Raw genomic sequence first — 12,133 nt, 5'->3', positions numbered from 1 at the left:
ATGTCAAAGCTATAAAACAATTTAAGAGGAGATTTTGTTTCTAAAATTTTACTGTAAGAATTTACTTCCTATAGGACACAATGTAATACTAAAATCAGACTCCATCTGCATCCATATTGCAATTGTAGGATGGAAGCTGTAGACACTGAAGGTAGCTCTCAGAAGACTAGAACAACACTCAACACTGACATAATTAGGGTTTCTTCAATGCTGAGCTAGAAACTCAGGACTTTTCTGCTTGGTACTGATGATGACTCTCCACCACTGACTTGGTACTAGAAAAAGACATTTGCCCTCATCAGACTTGCAGAGTTGATATTCAGGAAAACCAGAGGATTAATTCCTCTCTTCATAAAAATGTCCTTATCACAAACACAGCTTGAAAAGCAGAACTGATCATTCTCTGACACTGTAATTTGAAGGAGAAGGATCGTCTCCTCTTGCAGGAAAACTGATAACTGAAAAGAGCTAACTGGTGAGCTAATTGTGGAAATGTTTAGGATATCACAAAAGCCGTTATCAAGCTTGTCAAAAAGCCTTCTTAAATCTCAGAGACCTAGTTTTCAATTTTCCTAGCAAGTCTTGCATAGAAAACAATTAGATGCTGGAGAAATAATACAAAATTAAAATAAATATTCAAACAGAAACAACAAGGACCTTTAAATGAGGGATTTGAGCACTGTGCATTACTATAAAATATTATTTTAGAGCAGCTACTTGTACTTGAATAATTTGCATTTTACACTGGTTTTGGCTACAAGTAACATGGAAATGGAAGAATCTGGGGAAAAATATTTCTGGGGACAGTATTATTTATAATTAAAACATTTAAACTACTTTGACTTTGAAACTACTTTGACTTTGAAACTACTTTAACAAGCAGGTTTAAAATTTTCTTTATCTCCAAAGTTGAAATCTTTTTCTCTTCCTCTTGTTAATGCTTTGAAATACTGTTTCTAAAAATATTCACTCCCCATCTGTTTCTGGTTAGGTTTTTCATCTGTGGCATAGAGAGTCCAAATAATCATGTGTTGCAGCTGTGAAGGAGACCAAACGATGATGTTTCTCCACCACAGTACCGTTTGTATCCCATCCAATCAAACTGGTCTGGATAGTAGGCTGTCTAATCAAGCTGAATTATTGCGATTCAGTTGCATATGCAAGCAGAAGCTCTTTGGCTTTTTTAGAGAAAAATACCAAAATTAATGTGACAAAATCACTGGTTTGGGAAAATTACAGAGAAGCAAGCATTCCATTTTCTCTGAAAGTGACCAAGTACCAGACAGGCGGACGTGCTGGAAAAAGGTAGGTCGGGTCATTATCTGGAGACATGACCCATGATTAGCACAAGTTTATTGGAACATTTTGCAGCCCACTGCTGTTAGAGATCATCAATCCTCTTTCAAAGCAAGCATTCATACTACAGCTGGACACTCAACTTACATATGACCTTTGCAGCCTGCTTTAAAAAGAACAACCACCTTTATTAGCTGCTGACTAGTTCCTAATCAATTCTTGTGAAAAGATATTATTCAGACAACTATTGCTGAGCTAAATCCAAAATACTGAACTTCCTACAATATTTTAGACTCCCTCCAGCCATACATCAGAGGTGTAGAAGGTAGAAAAATTGCACTGGCTGTACTGAGGGATAATTGCTTATAATAATTTACAGAAATAGCATATATTTTTTAATTCTACCCAGTCAAAGAGAGTTTTAGACATTTCTAGATCTGAGCTGCTACTCACCTGCATCAGAGAGAACCATAGTTAAAGGTGCTATCATTTGGTTTTGCCTGACACTCCACATTCATTGAATTCCCCAGACTTCCTGAAAAAAATATATATAGATGTCCTAATACATTTACTGCTTTTTTTGTCTCCTCCTTCATTAAATTTTATCTCTATAGCCTTATTTCAAGATCCATACCTGCCAGAGTCTTATAATCTGCATTTTTCTTCATTTTCGATTACAACAGGCCTTATACTCTGTACTTTGCCAGTTTTTTTTTTCCTCAGTAAACCTTCTGCTTCAGTTTACTTTTTCTATTTGTATCGCTTAATCTTTTTCTTTTTTCCATTTCTTTCTAGTTTTTTCTCCCTCATTCAAATCTCTGCACAACAAAAGTCACTTCATAATCATCAAGCTTAATTCAAACTATAGCTCCAGCTTCGTAACAAGCACATATATCACATGATAGTTCAATTCAGTTTATTTACTCTATTGCTCTAATTTTGCTTATACTCTAACTGCACATTGTAAATTCATAGCAGACACTTTATCACTGATGACAGTACAATAAGTATTTTTTCTTTGACAAAGCCCAGAACAGTATCTTCTCCACGGGAATCCCACTCTTGTATATTTAAAATGTATGGATTACTGGTAGAAAAGACACACACTACAGCACTCTGTGGGTACCAATTTCAAGAATTTGCATTTATTTCTAATATATTTTGTATGTTAACTTGCTATCTCACCACCTTTCCTTGTTCTAAGCAATACTCAAAGCAGATTTACATAATTTCACATACCCATATACCTAAAACACTAAAAATGTAAAGTTTATAATAAACAAAGCTACTGTAATGAACCTACTAATCTCATAGTACAGTCAAGTAGACAAAGAGCTTTGCTCTTTGAAGCAACTGTAACATAGCTAAAACTTCACCAAGTTTCACCTTTCCTCTCTAACAAATTTGCATGTTGCAATTCAGTTGCTTCAGTTGAGCCTGTGGTATTAGGGAGGTCTGTATATAACCCAAATCATCAGAGTCCTATTCCAAGAGCTGGGGAATGTGAACTTCTTCCAAAGAACATGAAAAAAGCAGTACGCTGCAGATATTCTTTCTCATTTTCTCACTCATAACTCATCCATGTCTGCTTTAGCCCCATTTATTTCTCTCGCAACACCTCACATCATCACACAGGATCACAGAGTAACTTAGGTTGGAAGGGACCTCTGGAGGTCACCTCATCCAGCCCCCTACTCAAAGCAGGCCAATTAGATCAGGTTTCTCAGGGCAACTTTCTTTCCATTCTCTGTTTCTGTCCATCCTCTCCACTCATACAGCCACATCCCCCTTCTTCATGCCTTCAGTTCCCCACAGCGTTACTTTTTACTATTGGGGAGTCAAAGCAGTACGTGAGAATGAGCAGAGCAGTCTATGGACAGGAGGAGAATGAGGATGTGGTAGAGCAGATAAGGTTTAGCAGGAGGTGGTGCAGGAGAAGGAAGGGTGGGAGGAGGTGTTGGGGAGACCAAGGTTATGCAAAGGATTGGGGAAGCGGCTTTGTGGTAGGAAGGAATGCAGTTTCTGTGCTTTAAGGGCTCCCTCTGAGCTTTTGTTTTAACTCCCCAGCAGCAGAGCAGCAGTGCTCTTCATATGAGAAGCCCTTTGACCACTGACGCCTTTGTGCAGAATGCTCCGATGCCTCTGTCCTATGCAAAGTGAAGAATGTTTGGGTGCTGAGCTGGGCATTTGCGTATACAAATTAGTTTGGGTTTCTTTTAAATTTAACTAACTATTTTTCTGAGGTTTGAGTGTTTGCTTTTAGAAACATAATTCTAGAATTCTTCTTTAGACATTCCCTCTTCCACTTTTTCCCACCCACCAACACTCTGTACTCTGTTCCTTTCTCAGCCAGTCCCAGCTATCCGCTCCCAGCTCTTCATTCAGCTTTTCTCCATCTCTAGACAGCCACCAGATGCCTCCATATTTAGTAGATCCCAGTTGCTTTATTCTCAATGTCAGGTTTTAACTTTTGCCCAGCTAGTATTATTTCTTCCTCTCAAACCAACTTTTCTCACATGTGCTTCCAGTCAGCTTCTCTTTATGCGAATGGTTCTCAGTTCCAATATGTTTGTTCAGCCATTTATAGTTTTCCCATCCCACATCCTCTTACAGTTTCAGTCTTATCACCTACTGACTCCCAGTTCTCTTCCCTCACTCCCATTTGTACCCCAGCTCCCCATTCAATATTTGTGTCCTTTGAGAATCTATTTCAAACCCCTCCCACAACATCTAGCCTCAGTTTTCTTCTCCCCACCCGTACCCTTCAATCACATATTTCTGTTTCCTTGTCCTCCTCTACTTGGTGTGTTCCATTCTCTGTCTGAAGGTCCAATTCTTTGTCCCCCACAGCTCCCCCCTCCATTTTGTAAGCACCTGAGGGAGATGCTATTTGGAACACAGGGCATACATGCTGTTTGCTCTTAGTTCAAGTGTGTGGATTCAGCCCAAGCCCCACAGTAGCCCAGAGACAAATGCAGAGCAAATTCTGCTGACCCCTAAGCTGGACCCAACTGGCACAGTCAAAACTTCTTCAGAGGATAAAATCTAGAAAGTTCTCACTGAGCATATGTAGACTGCATTTTTTTCTATAGTCTAGAATATGGAGCAACTTGGGTTGGCTGTCGCGAAGTCAGTTGATAGTACATCCCTGAAATGAAAGCAAGTTAACTGTCAAATGTCCAGAAAGATCCCAAATATGGGGTGTAAAGCGTAGGGATGCAAAATGGTTGTGCAGAGTGAAGCTCAAATGAGCAGGATCAGCGTTACCCAGATCTCGTAAGCCCTTGTTAACTCAAGTTCTGTCAGTGAGACCAAGTGCCTTTGCACCGTACACCCCAGAGCTCTGTGTTTCAAAAGCACAAAGGAAACAGTCTGCCTGGTTTTGTGGGTGCAGCACTTCAGTGAGTGACTCCTGCTGGACTGTGCTCTGCACTGAGCCAGCTCAGCTATCCCACCATTCACACCAGTAAATCTGCAGCCCCTGGAACAGAGAGTTAATTATACTGCCTTGTCCACAGAAACTGCTGAATCACGGAGGAGGTGATATTTTCACAAAACAAAACTAAGAGGCAGAGAGACAAATAAATAGAGACAGAGGCAAGAAATCAAATGACATGACAGAAACTAAAAGCAAAAAAAGCCCAAAGCAGAAAAACAATATATAGATTTTCCACCTGGATAGCTACATTTGGGCAAAGTCATAACCATCTAACAACATAGCCTTTTAATAGGAAGTTGGATAGTCTTATTAGAAGGAGGTGCTGCTAACTTTGTCTATAAATAATAAATCCTGGGGTTTCTCTGCCTAAGCCACGCTGCAGCTATCCAAAATCAGGAAGATACATCACACGTTCTGTCACTGCAGGCCACCTATTACTGTCATTTTTGAACTTGACTTTGAACTGCATGATGAAAGCCACTGTCTGAGGCACAGAACAATAATTTCAGACTTGCAAGATAATTCCTTTGACGAGGAAGGACACCCTTTTCCCTCTCATTCACTTTTTTAGCAAAGCCCCAGAGGCATTTATTATGTGTTGCTTCACTATGCTTTTACATCAGTTTCATTTGAATATAGGATGAAACTTCACGCACTTTCTAAAAAATCGTCTACTGTTGCAGTACACTGGTAACTAGTTATCACAATCCACTACACATCTATTTTGGGTCAGTGTAGCCATCGCTATCATATATTTCATTTGCATAGCAGTTTTGTTATTAAAAGTGGCTAAATAAATAAATAAATAAATATAACGTAGAAAATGCTAGAAAAAAAGTTTACTATTACAACAATGCTGCCACCTGGTAACCAGAGGTGTAACAGCAGAGAAAACATTCATTTTGCTCTGCCTTGAACATGCAGAAAATATTTTAAATAACATTTAAAATCACAAAAGCTGAAAACTTATAACTGGAATAGGATCATTTCCCTGCATCAAATTAAATCATTCTCGTGACTCTGTTTCATTGTGGGGAAGAAGTAACTCATACCCTCCCCAGATTAAACTTGGTTCTGAATCCTGGAAAGTATCTAAGGAGAATAACCAGCTAAGGAACTGACTCACCACAGTAGTTGAATTAAATATGTCTGATTTTGAGCACACAAGTAGTCAGAATTAAATCCATGTTTAAAGTTAGCCATGTCTTCCAGTAGCTTGCTCAATTAAAACTATACCACTAAATGTTTACAGAAAGAATCAAATCCACAGTGAGAAAGATATGGAATAGATAAAATGAAATCCTGAGAAAAGAGACACAAGGAAAATAAGATGTCAGGTGTTGTCACAGGTGGAATGAAAAGGAAATTGCTATTTTCCATTCATAAAAAGGAAAACACTACAACCATATTAAATAAAGAATATGTATTCAAACAGAGGAAAAAAGAACACCCACATATAAAGGTTGGGAAACATGAAATGCATTGGGAAAATGTTCCCAGGCACTTATGAGAGTCCATAACTCTTCAAGTCTAAAATAGTATCTGCGAAAAATAAGCAGGAGAGAGTGCAAAACAGAATAAACTTATTTACCTGATCCCAGCAAGCATCATTGGGATGAACTCCTGCACGCTGTACTCCCTACATTAATAAAGAAATGCAGAATATATTGTCTAGCTTTCCTTTCTAATACACAGTGTGAATGCTTCATCATCTTATTATATATATTTTAGTGACCTATTATCCTAGCATATTAGATTTTTTAGATTAGCATAAACTTCTTTCAAATTCCCTAGGAAATAATGGCTTGTAGACAGTTAGTGGGATACTACCTTCAAACAACACACCCTTGGAATTCAATCTAATAAATGACTGTATCTCTTTTGAATGGCAGCATGGTTTTGATCATGCCATAAATTTCCAGAGAAACATAAGAACATAAGTATTCTGCAAGCCTTGCAATGGCAGGATGAACTCCCCATTTGCCCTGGAGGAAGCAGGACCCTTCCATCGCTGTCAAAATGATGGAAGGGACTTCTTACAGACACGCCGTCATCAGACACATGCTTGACAATTTTACACATACCTGGCAATGAGAAATCAGCAAGTAAAGGAAAATGTTTCCATATGTAGTATCAGGTTTAAAAGTGGTTTAATGTAGATTTACACAGGTGGTTTTTTTGTCCTAAAAAATTGGAAGTGCTGTGACAAAAGTATAGAAAACAACCAACATTCAGACACTGAATGGCAATTTCTGTTCTCCCAGAACAAGAGGATATTCAAATTAAAAGTTGGAAAATTCAGAATCAATAATAGAATTCCTATTTTTACAATGTGTATTTCAACAGTGGAATCACCACTGTTGGAAAGCATGGAGTCTAAGGAGTTAATGTCATTTTAAAAGAAATGAGTATTTAGGTGAATCAATGATATTGAGAGTTCCAAGAACTTAGAAGAAATATTTAAGATGTACTTAAGCCAATATCTATTAGCATTCAGAATGAGTTCTGTGTTAGATATGAAATATCCCATCTTTAATTATTCCAAGGTTCTCAGTTCTTGCTTTGAAGCACCTCCTACTGGACACTCATAGAGAACAAATACAGGCTTGGAGTATATGATAAATACTACATGCCTACATTTTAAAGACTTTGTATATAAGTACATATTTCCTTTAAACCCATACAAATGGGTTTATTTCTACTTACACTATTGTAGTTAATGGTAAGAAAGGCCTATGGTGCTAACTGTAAAAAAAACTTCAGAACTGAACAATTTTTTTAATCCAAATCTAATGTTACATGTCAGCATAGTATATATTTTATCAAATCAAGAACCTCAGAACATAGCATATACGCTTTCAGTAAAAATAATTATTTGCTAATAGGTGAGGCAGAAAGGATGAAGTAGCAAAACTAACTTCTCTAGGCAAAATGATTCCTAAGGAATATTAGCATATTCTGATGGCAATTACAAGAGGTTCATGTTTTAAATACTGCAGAAGTGACTTCTCGTCAGCTAATTTTCTTTGCAAATATTATTTCCAGGACACATACTAGAGAGGCAACTAAGTTGAGACGAAACGTGGCTCTGATCGCAGTCCTCCTCTGGATAATCAGCATAGATTTTTCTTTCTCCATATCAGTTGGTGGTGGCCCTGCCTTCTGTGGCCTCTGTTGTCTAAGTTTGCAGGGAGAAAACTCTCTTCCCAGAAGGGATCTGGATGCCGTCCCAACAGTGTGTTGGAGATCAGCTCTGGACAGAAGAGGGAGTTAAGGGCAGCTTTCCATCAGGAAGAAACATTTAAGACAGGAATAATGATCTTTACTAGTTGAGTGACCGATTTTTCATACTGTGGGACCCAAGCCCTTTGAAAGAGTTCAAGCCAAAGCAAATAGCCGAGATCTCCTGACTCCCAGTGAAACACCTCAGGCACAGGATAGTAGGTCAAAACCACATCATACTAACTTGTGCTCCACTAGAAACAGAGGCAACAGAAAATGTGCATGGGTCCCATCCTGCCCATCTTCCTCACTCATATGTAAAAAATTCCTTCAGGGGAAGGGGAGGAAGTATTTGGCCCAAAATCGGGAGAGGTAGCAGCAGTCATTCTTGCATGTTCACATTTGTCCTATCAGTCTACCCAGAGAGTCAGATGTGAAAGGCAGGCAAAAAGTACAGTGACTGATGGGCTGCATGCACACTCATCTATTCTGAGCTCCCTGCCAAAAGCAGAAATCCTTTAGATTGAGATTTTTACAGGCTAGTAAAGCTGGAAAAACAGAAAAGCATATTTTTTAAAAAATTCTTTTTTCAATACTAGTGGTAGCTAAAATGTGCTAAATGCTTGGCGTACAGAGTTTCTCTGATAAAGCTCAAAAGTCAAAATGAGACAGAAAAAAGTGACAGGAAGTGGATATACCACCAAGTCAATAAAGGGATGATTGTTCACAGTTGCTCTTTCGACATATGCTACATGTATGAATAAATAAGAAGCAATGACTGGAGCATGAAATGGCAATACCAGAGTAATTTTCTAGTGAGATTTCCCCCAGATTTTTTTCTATATAATTAAGCAAAATTAAAATGTCTAGAAGTATCTAACAGAACCTTAGAACTATTTTTAAATGGTACTTAAAAAAAAAAAAAAGAAAGACTTGCTAGTTTTCAAGAAATATATGCTGCAGATCAAGTGGGTAGATGGGGAGGGGGGACTGAAACTATTTAAGTAGTGTCATGCTTTCTGGTTGTGACTGCAAATGTCAGTAATGTATAAGTGTCTCTGAAAAAGAAAGTTCTTTCCCGAAGGTTCACATTTAGTTCTACAAACACAGTCTTTCAAACAAGAAAAAAGCTCTCTGAGGGGCTGTTCAGTTCTGACCCAATTATAACAATAACAAAGACTGAAATAGGTAGCAAGAATGCAAGCAGATACATAGTTAGAGTAAGTACAGAACCAGCATACGGGAGATGTAACTATCAGATCTAGTTTGCTGAATGTGCTATAAACATGACAGTGTAGGAATTCTTAATGCAATGCATACATGAAGCTGGAAAATGTTCTGTACGCATGTGCGACATCAGATTGTGCTCTGGTTTGTACCAGCAGATCAGTGGTAGCCAGCCTTGGGTGGTTTGAGCTCTCTGGCTCCTGGAACTTGGCTATATTTATCCCAGCTGATGTAGCCTGTCAAGTGTGTCTTGCTGTTGATAAGGTGCAGTAGTTGACAACAGCGGGGGATCAAGGGGGAGGAGCAAGATGGGGGCTTCCACCGAGTGTTTCTTTAGAGGGTCTCAAAAGCCCTGCAGTCTCATTCCTGTTTAGATTGGGCCCTGCTTTCCAGATACAACTGGGAGCTTCATCACAAAGTGAAGATGCCAGAGCCTGTAAAGAAAACAGGTAAGGATCATAACTGACAGACAAAACTTAAGAACAGCTTGACAGAGAAAAATGTGAGAGCTTTTGTACGTTAGAGAAATGAGATGCCTCCGTGGAAAACAAGTAGAAAGGCAACAGAGACAATATTTTATGAGGTTATAAATATAAGAGATGTTGAGTGATCTTGCAGAGTAATCAGTAACTAGTTTGGTGACCCTCAGCCACAGAATTTTCTCAAGAGACATTGGATGAGGAAAGAATAGAGGTGAAACATGTTTAATTCTCAGATTCTTTTCATTTCGCATTTCCTTTCCCAGTCATCTTTAGGACTCTGAAAAAACCTTGTAGTCTCTCTCTTGTGCAGTTAGGCAGTATAAACCTCTCCTGGTTTTGTTTTGTTTTCTTTTCCCCTGATACTTTCGAGGAAGTGTATATGGCAAACTTTGATGGTATTTGTTCTTAGTGAAATCTCTGTGAAAATGAAAGCAAATGGCACCTGGTTCAGAGCTTACTCTTTCTAGTTCTTCCAGCCAGTGACAGTAGAGCTCTAGGAAAAAAGACGACATTGTACTGTAAAGAATATATGTGTATTTCTTTTCACTCACCCTCCTCCATCCTTTCCCCTTGAGCCAGAAGATAACTGGCCATTTTCAGAAAGCCAGGGTCACAGAGCCCGGTGCAAATCCTGCCCCACTAGAAAAACATCAGGAAAATATTTCAGATTTAGGAAAGTTCTAATTTGATATTGAGAGACAAGGAATCACTCAGAGGCTGCCCACACAGGAAAGAAGAGGAGGCCTAGGATGGGGTGTAAAGTGCAATGAATCTGTTTGTCTGAGAAGGAGGAAGAGAGCCTGGGAAGCAGAAGTAGGGAGAGTTTAGCATCAGGATGCCTGTGTGTGGGTAGAGAAAGACGTCTCAGGAGCACTTGGTGTCCACAATTAAGTCTGGAAAAAAAGGTGTCAAAAGCTGAAGTTATGATTGTTTGAAAAGTGTGCACATATCCAATACGCAAGGCTGGAGAAAACTGTATTAAATCTGGGTTTCTTTGCTTTTAGAACTCTCACTTCACTGATGCCAGTGTACACCCAGAATTAGTACTACCTGAATGTACAGTACAAGCTGCATGCTTTTTTAATAACATGCACTTTCCAGAGTTAGTCAATAATAGCTGTTGATACTTATTAATGCAGGCCTTTGTGCTTTGCAAAGGACCAAACAGGCATCAGTCTCCTGTTACGCTGGTCAATGGGAAAATCTCCTGTGGTCACCACAACAAAAGAAGAACTTGTTAAGAAGAACTTTCATTTTGGCCAAAATATTTGGAATCAGACACTGACAGAGGCAGAGCACAAATCCAGCCCGTATCTCCCATTAAGAACTGCAAAGCACTAAAGCATGATTAACTCCAACAAGATTCTTTATGTTCCCTCTATATGATAACCCTAAAGCAACAGTGGTGTCACCAGTCCTTCAATTTTATCACAACTATAATATCATTTGATGTTCTTAAAGCTGCAGTTTCTGAAATCAGATGAAAGTAGAATCGTATATAAAAAAGTATATAACAGACATTGTAATTGTAGAGAAAACCTTGAAAATATCAGCTGTAAATCTTCAGCAATCACCCCAAAACCAAGACATTCATAATCATATTCTATTTTTAAAGTCACATGATTTTTGAGATTTATTGAAATGCCTAATGCTTGTGGTTGACAATGCTGGCAAAAAGAAATATGACAGCGTAGGCAGAATTTGGCAGTGTGATCACCTAGGCATTGTGACTTTTGATTTCTAATGATTTAACTGCCTTTAAATTAACATTTTCAGTCTCTGGGGATGAGAGGCAACTTCTCTGTTTGTGAAGATGCCCACCTTTGCTAGCTAATGGTGAAGAGAAATTTTATTCCAGTTTATTTCTCCAGAGAAATCTAACAGGTGTCTAACATCACTAGTCCTACACAATTCTTACGAACAAACCAGCCCAAACACTGTGATTATCGGAGCAGGGGGAGGAAAAGCTCTTATTACCCACTGTGACTGAGACAGAGCCAGTCACATGCCCCATAACTCCTAGAGGGGATCTTCTCATTCTCCCAAGAGACATTAATCCCTGTGGTTTTCTATTTCATGTTGTTTATATAGTTCAAGCCATTTCAAGATGGGATAATGTTGAGCATAATCTCAGGGGGGCTGAATAATCATCTAGCAATTTATATGTCTGCTGTTTTAACAAACCTTTTAACATGTTAAAAACAACCAACCAACCAACCCACAAAACCTATAACAGTGAAGTAGATTTTCCAACATTCTTTTACTTTAAACTGTCCAACTATAATACTTCAGGATAAGGCACTGCTCTATTTATTTACAGAATACCAAAAGAACTGTCATAGCTTTCCAGAAAATCTATACACTCCCCAAGAGCAACAGGATTTAGAAGACCTGTAGCAATTTAGTGTCAGAGCAAACAATCAAACATTGAAAAGCATCACCTCTTGCAGGGTTCTGTTGCAGAAAA

At 38.6% G+C, this 12,133-nt stretch overlaps 1 protein-coding gene across 1 annotated transcript in view; it reads left to right on the top strand.

The window, feature by feature from the left end:
- Positions 1-9,608: 9,608 nt before the first annotated feature.
- MYBPC3 (myosin binding protein C3) overlaps positions 9,609-12,133 on the top strand; it is a gene marked incomplete at both ends in the record, with an annotated part of 61,829 nt that continues 59,304 nt past the window's right edge. Inside the window, one exon of the mRNA XM_082318886.1 lies at positions 9,609-9,633. Within this exon, the coding sequence (XP_082175012.1) occupies positions 9,609-9,633 (25 nt within the window). The remainder of the gene's footprint in view (positions 9,634-12,133) is intronic.

Source organism: Platalea leucorodia (assembly GCF_965183815.1).
Source record: "Platalea leucorodia genome assembly, chromosome: 7".
NCBI lineage: Eukaryota > Metazoa > Chordata > Aves > Pelecaniformes > Threskiornithidae > Platalea > Platalea leucorodia.
The sequence above is the reverse complement of the archived record's forward strand: the minus strand, read 5'-3'. Positions and strand labels throughout refer to the sequence as shown.